Raw genomic sequence first — 7,448 nt, 5'->3', positions numbered from 1 at the left:
TGGCTCAAGTGGTAGAGCGCTAGCCTTGACCTGAAGAGCTGAGGGACAGCGCCCAGGCCCAGAGTTCAGGCCCCACGACCAGACCCCCCCAAAAAAAACCCAAACATTTTAAATTTCCATGCACACATCATGTAGCTCAATGTTTCCCTGTTCTTTCTTTTTTTTTCTCTCCCAATATTGGAACTTGAGCTCATGGCTTCTTGCTGTTCCTTAGCTTTTATGTTCAAGGCTGATTCTCTATGACTTGAACCACGCCTCCACTTCCAGCTTTCTTTTGCTGGTTAATTATAGAGAGGAGCTTCATGGATTTTTTTCCCCCCACCCCTGGACTGACTTTAAACCTTGGTCCTCACATCTCAGCCTCTTGAGTGGCTACGTTTATAGGTATGAACAATCAGTGCCCAGCCTTCCCTATTTTTCATTTCGTAAAAATCTGCATCCTGGGCTGAGAATGTAGCTTAATGGTAGAGTGCTTGCCTAGCATGCATGATGCCCTGGGTTCAATTCTTCAGTACCACCTAAATGGAAAAGGCCAGAAGTAGCACTGTGGCTCAAGTGGTAGAGTGCTAGCCTTGAGTAAAAGAAGCTCAGGGACAGTGCCCACGCCCTGAGCTCAAGCCCCAGGACTGGCAAAAAAAAATTCTGTATCTTCATCTTGGGAAGGGAGAAGTTCCCACAAAATGAAATTTACTATGTTGCACCTTCATAGAGTGAAGACTGTGAGAGAGGGTTTGGCTGACACGCTTGAGGGACAGTGGGAGCAATAGCATGGCTCAGACGCATTGTATTCCTCAGTTGATATTTGAATTGGAACTCCTTTGTACAACTACTTAAAGATAATAAAAAAAAATCTGTCCCCCCCAACATAAAAGGTATCCTAAAAGTCAGATCAAAATGAGTGTGATTAACTGAAGTGATAAGGGAAAATGGAGCTGTTGAAAGGTGGCATCTTTGTTGGAAGTTGGCTGCTGTTGTGGGAAAATGAATCGAGCATCTGCAGAACAGTCTGGAGGCTTTTCCTCCATAGGGGTCTTGCTGGACCTGTGGACACCAACCGTCTATTATATTAACTCCGGTCCTCTGGGGACCATGTAGTCTAACAGTCCTCCACTTTACGTCTTCTTGAGAAGGGCAGATGGGGAATCCAAGAGTGCTCCAAGTTGTCTAACCGTAGCCAGGCGCCTCCCCACCCTGCTCAACTCCCACCTGCACAAGGCAAGTGCGAGGCACACACGGGTAAAGTGAGGTCACTATACATCCTGGTGTGAGCGGAACACTCGGAGCCACTGCGCATGTGTTTCTCCGAGGATTGGTACAGGATCCTTGTGTGGTGGCAAGCAACTCTCAAGTCTGGGCCAGTGGTCTATCCTGCTAGTCCCTCACCCCTCCCAAGCATGGCTCTCCAGGGTCATTTTTTTCCCTCTTCTCATCAGAATTACTTGGGATGAAGTGGGAAAGGAAAGGTAATGAGTAAGAGAATGCTTTTCACAGATATCTTTGTGTTCTCCAAATGTAGAGCCTCTTTTCCTGAGCCTCTTCCTCTCTGCCCATGGCACAGAAAGCCCTAGATCTAAACTCCTTGTCTAGAAAATTCAAGAGCCTAAAGTGCAACTCCAGGGCCAGGAGGTTGATCAGGAGCGATGCTAGCCACAGCCTCAGAGCTCAATGCATGTGTATGTAACCAAATATATTGATGAAAGCGTATTCACCGGGGAGGATTCCGATGGGGTAAATCCTGTGAGCTTACAGTTTAACAAAACCAACACCAGGAAGCTGGAACATGTGATGTGGGAGGAGTTCAAAGGGGGCAGATGAATGGAGAGAGGATAGTGGGCAAATGCAGTTATAATACTCAGTGCAGGGGCTGAGAAGGTAACTCAGTGGTAGAGTCCTTGTCTTGCATGCATGAGGCCCTGGGTTTGATTCATCAGCACCACATAAACAGAAAAAGCCAGAAGTGGTGCTGTGGCTCAAGCGGTGGAGCGCTCGCCTTGAGCTGAAGAGCGCAAGGACAGCACCCAGGCCCAGAGTTCAGGCCCCATGATCAACACCCCCCCCAAAAACAAAACAAAACAACAAAAACAACTCAATGCACATGGTGAAAATGGAGCCGGGGAGGGGTGGGGATGGGGGCGAATGATGGAAGGGGTGACACCGATGCAGTGTACTCGAACTACTATATTGACATCCCCTTAGTGCAACTACTTACAAAGATAATTTTTTTGTTGTTGTTGGTCATGGGGCTTGAACTCTGGGCTTGGGTGCTGTCCTTGTGCTCTTTAGCTCAAGGCAAGTGCTCTACCGCTTGAACCACAGCACCACTTCCAGAGCTCAGCCTCTTGAGTAGCTAGGATTACAGGTATGAGCCACCAGTGCCCGCAAAGATAATTTTTTTTTAAGATAAAAAAAAATTAGCTGTTTGGCATTCTGGAAGAACAGGGAAAAGAGGTGAAGTTGCTCATAGCAAAGCCTGGCCAATGCCAAGGCCCTGGGCACTGGAGCCACCCTGGGGCTGAGGGCAGCAGCATCTCACAGCTATGCTGGTGAAGTTCCCTTTAGCCCGCCCATGGTCCCACCCATGATGCAAAGACTCTTGGGACAGGCTCCAGGAGGTTGGACAGACTGTCAAGGTTTAATGGGTGGCAGATGACGCTGGGAATTAAAAGAAGATAGAATGGTTTCCATGGCAGATTATCAAAGAACTCCCACATCATTCTACCCACACAGACAGGAAATAATGGAGATATTATTAAGAAACTGGCTGCCTTAGGCCACGGGCTACTGGAAGGATGGATTTTTTTTTTTTTTGTCGGTCATAGGGCTTGAACTCTGGGCCTGGGCACTGTCCCTGTGCTCTTCAGCTTAAGGCAAGCACTCTTCCACTTGAGGCACAGCGCCTCTTCTGGTTTTTTGGTGATTTATTGGAGATAAGAGTCTCATGGGGGGCTGGGAAGGTGGCTCAGTGGTAAAGCGCTTGCCTTGCATGTATGAGGCCCTGGGTTCGATTCCTCAGCACTACATAAGCAGAAAAAAAAAGCCAGAAGTGGCATTGTGGCTCAAGTGGTAGAGCGCTAGCCTTGAGCTGAAGAGCTGAGGGACAGTGCCCAGGTCCAGAGTTCAGGCCCTACAACCGGATCTCTCCCCCCCCGCCCCGCAAAAAAAAAAAAAAAGACTCTCATGGACTTTTCTGCCCAGGCTGGCTTGAACCATGAGCCTCAGATCTCAGCCTCCTGAGTAGCTAGGATTACAGGCATGAGCCACCAGTGCCCAGCTGATTTCTGTGTTCGTGTGTGTGTGTGTGTGTGTGTGTGTGTGTGTGTGTCCCCTGAGGTTTGAACTCAGAGCCTAGGCTCTGTTCTTGACCTTTTATGCTTAAGGACAATGCTGTCTCATTTGAGCCACAGCTCCACATCGGCAGGATGGATTGCTCATCCCATGTGTTCTTTTGGGGTTTGCCTTCTCCCTGTGGCCACTGGAAATGACCCACAGGTAGGACTCCCTGGGTTCACTGGGCTTCAAGAGTAGCTTTGAGGCCTTTCTAAATGTTAACTGATGAGAGGAGAGGCATATGCTGTATTAGGCAAATGGCGGCACTCAGGTATCCATGAAGAAGCCCTCACCTTAGGTTATATCTGACTGCCACAGCCAAGGGCTGGAAAGGGTGTCACTAGATCTATATATTCAGCACCCATCAAAGCAGGCTCAGCACCAAGGCACCAAAGGTACTCTCAACGGACTAAAATTGAGGGTCCAAGAGAATGCAGCCCCTCTCCAATAGAGAGCCAAGGCAGGATGTGGAAAGCTCAGAATGAACAAGTTTCCAGAGACGGAAGTGAAGTCTAACTTCATGTGGTCTTTCAGGCTTCCCCGATCTCTTTCCTTCTCTCTTCTTGAATCCTGCTCCATTCAGATCACAAAGATGCCCACAGTGCCTTCCACTTCCCTCTTACGGGTGATGCTATCATTAATCCACACCATTACTGGACCCTGCACCTAGAAAGCCTTTCTCCTGCCGGTGTAGTAACACATTGTTTAGTGACTGCCTCCTCCTCCTCAGATTCTGAGCCCCACAGAGGTAGAACTACGTATGCCATAGCCACTGTTATATCTGAGTACTTACAGAGTCCCTTGTACACAGTAAATAAGTACCTAATAACTGTCAAATAAATGATAACAGTAGCTAGCAGATGTGTCAGCACTGGGTTCTATGTGAGACCTCCAACCTTCACAAAAACTACAAGAGGGGGTAGAATGGGAGCCCCATTTTAGAGTGAAGAGCATCAAGTTTTCAGAAAGCCAAGGGACTTGCCAAGGAGTGGGGAAGACTGGAAGACACCTCTACTGAAGCCAGCGCAACATGAGGCCACCACAACTCTGGCAAGCCCACTAGGGAGAGGAGCACACATTTGCTAGTGCCGGGCCAGCAGATGCAATGGTTCCCCCTCCCCACCCCCAGCTGTGCCTCACACCTTGCGATGTCAAGGAGCCATGAGGACAGAACAGGTGTTATCTCTGTTAGTAAAAAGACAGCCGAACATGCAAACAGCCCCCTTGTGAGATGCAATGGGGCAGAGGGCGCTTGGCCACCTACCGGCATAGTGGTAATTTGCTAACGGATGGCATTTTAACCTGACTGGTTTCTGCAGCAGCAGCATTTCCAGAGTAGCCTGTGGATGCAGAAGAGAGAAAAGGCAAGAGTCAGTCATCAGTGTGCTCAGCCTTGGGAGACTAGCTACACTCAGGGGTTAAGGGTTAGCCTACAGAGAGCCCAGGGCATGAGACACGGGGAAGAAAACCAGTGGGAGATAACTCTTACTGGGGTTTCCTTTCTGTTCAACACCAACAGGACTTGCCACTCTAACACCTCTCTGGCCCATGCCTGAACCCCTGGCCCTAACATAGAAGGCACAAGTGGTGGCTGAGATTCCAGTCCTCCTTTGGGGCCCGCTGGTATCTGAAATGGGTGGGACTTCCTGAGTAGAGGGAGCACTGATGTCAGAAATGGGTGGGACTTCCTGAGTGGAGGGCCACTCCTCTGGATGTCAGGGGAAGGAGCAAGTGACTGGTACAGCTTTATAGAAAACCCATGTCTCATTAGCCTTGGGCATCAATAGCAGTAAGTAAACTACACAGTGTCTTTTCAGTGACGTCACCACGTGAGTCTCTTCCCATCTGTCTCCTCGGTTGTCTCAGCTTTTTTTTTTTGGTGCCAATTCTGGGTCTTGAACTCAGGGCCTACATGCTGTCCCAGAGCTTTTGTGCTCAAAGCTCATACTCTAACACCTGAGCCATAGCTCTACTTCCAGCTTTTTGGATAGTTAATCTGAGGTAAGAGTCTCACACGCTTTCCTGCCTGGGTTGGCTTCAAACTTCTGTCCTCAAATCTCAGCCTCCTGAGTAGGTCGGATTACAGGTGTGAGCAGAGGGCATCCGGCTCATGTCCACTTTTAAAGAAATGCTGTAGGCAGAGTGGGGCAGTGGATGGTTTAAGGAAGAGGAAGGCTAGAGAATCTGGTGGCTCATATATATATATATGTGTGTGTGTGTGTGTATATATATATTTAAAATTTTTTTTTGTCATGGGGTGTGAACTCTGGGCCTGGGCGCTGTCCCTCAGCTCTTCAGCTCAAGGCTAGTGTGTTACTATTAGAGCCACAATGCCACTTCTGGCTTTTTCTGCTTATGTGGTACTGAGGAAGCGAACCCAGGGCTTCATGCATGTGAGGCAAACACTCTACCACTGAGCCACCTTCCGTTGTTTTTAGTTCTTATCCAGCACTGGTGCTTGAACTAAAACTCATGCTCTCACTTGGCTCTTTTGCACAAGGCTGGCTTTCTACCACTTAAGCCACACCTCCACTTGCTCTTTCATGGTTAATTGGCAATAAGAGTCTCACGGACTTTTCTATCCTAGCTGGCATTGAACTGTGATCCTCAGATCTCAGCCTCCTAGCAAGCTGGGTTTACAGGTACAAGCCATGGTACGAGGCTCAATGGTTCCTTTTCTAGATTTCTTACCATCACATCACCTTTGGCCTCAAAGAGAGAGTGCAAAGCAAATTCCGAATTGGTTCCGCCACCCGGCAATGCACTTGAACAGCACAAATTCAGAAGATTCTCCACTGTGGACGAGAAATTGTATCAGAGAGAGCTTCGTGTCATGAAGAAACACAGCAAGGATCTTGACCTAGCGGCCTTCTGGGAGAAACCAGCGTGGCTGCCCAGCTCCTCCCCTGCGCAAATACCTCGTTGGTGGAGGTCTTGGTTTTCCAGCTCTGGCCAGGGCTTCCATACCAGTGTGGCCTTGTGTGTGTCTTGGCCGAGGGAAGAGACGTCCCGCAGTTCTGGGATCTCTGCTTGGAATCTCAAGCCAATGTTGATACGTCTTTAAGGACAAGAAACAAACAAACAGGGTGGTCATTAATTTGTTGGGCTAGGCTGAGGGAAACTCAAGAACGTTTGCCTGAGCTTCACAGCTTCCTGTAACTGGAGTGGAAGAGCTGGCCAGAACATGGTCAAGGGACCCAGTAAGCCAGAAAGAAAAGGGACAAATATAATAAAAGAATGACTTTTGCCATCCCTCTCAGGCCCACTTGCAACGCTGGTCAGTAGCATGGGAGACGTTGTAGCGAGATGACCCTCACATCCAAACCTTCCTACCTGAACCTTCCCCACATCTAGGTTAGAAACAAAGCAGTAATAATTACTTCTATTTAATAGGAGTCCAAGTCTAGAAAGGTTAACTTGATATGGATAACCAACAAAATGGTGTAGGAAATCAGTTATACTATCTATCTATGTACCATCATCTATCTGGCACTCTATCAGTTAGCCTTTTTCTGGGCTTACCTGGAAAAGAACCACTTTTCTCTTCCATAATACATCATGTGTCTTTGGCTATAACCTAGTCTTAATCAAGGCTAGCCTCTCTTTCACTTGAGCCATAGCTTCACTTCCAGCTTTTTGGTGGTTAATTTAATTAGAGATCAGAGTCTCACAGAATTTCTTGTTCTGACTGGCTCCAAACCATGACCTTCAAATCTCAGCCTCTTGAATAGCTAAGAAGATTACAGGCGCGACTGGTGCATGACAGTTTATCCACTCTCAGTGGCTACTGACTTCTCAAAGCTCCTGATCCCTTTCCTCAGCAGAGCTTCTATTCTCAAGAACAAATGGCTTTTGCTTACGGTTCAACATCCACAGTCTGCTCTCCAGGGCCTGGGGTGATGGTCACACTGCTGCCATCAATGCTGTCTGAAACACAAAGAACAGAGGTCACTCTGCCACTCATACGACCACTGGCGGCCTCTGCAGAGCTGGGTGGAGGCTAGGGCTAAACGGCTGAGTGCCGCTCATTTGTTCACATGAGCTGAGGAACACCAAGATCCTGGCTTCATTATGCACACTAAGTATATGATTTCAAGGCAATTACTCTTTTTTTTTTTTTT

The 7,448-nt window shown here is 48.2% G+C and overlaps 1 protein-coding gene across 1 annotated transcript in view; it reads right to left on the bottom strand.

Moving 5' to 3' along the window:
• The window catches only part of Trerf1 (transcriptional regulating factor 1), a 50,203-nt gene that overhangs the window by 28,590 nt on the left and 14,165 nt on the right, over nt 1–7,448 (bottom strand). The window contains exons 8-11 of the mRNA XM_013019100.1: nt 7,188–7,254; nt 6,246–6,385; nt 6,019–6,122; nt 4,592–4,667 (exon numbers count right to left, since the gene is read on the bottom strand). Of these exons, the coding sequence (XP_012874554.1) occupies nt 4,592–4,667; nt 6,019–6,122; nt 6,246–6,385; nt 7,188–7,254 (387 nt within the window). The remainder of the gene's footprint in view (nt 1–4,591; nt 4,668–6,018; nt 6,123–6,245; nt 6,386–7,187; nt 7,255–7,448) is intronic.

This window comes from Dipodomys ordii, unplaced genomic scaffold, assembly GCF_000151885.1.
Source record: "Dipodomys ordii isolate 6190 unplaced genomic scaffold, Dord_2.0 Scaffold44, whole genome shotgun sequence".
Classification (NCBI taxonomy): Eukaryota; Metazoa; Chordata; class Mammalia; order Rodentia; family Heteromyidae; genus Dipodomys; species Dipodomys ordii.
Note: the sequence above shows the minus strand (reverse complement) of the source record. Positions and strands in the feature narration are given on the sequence as shown.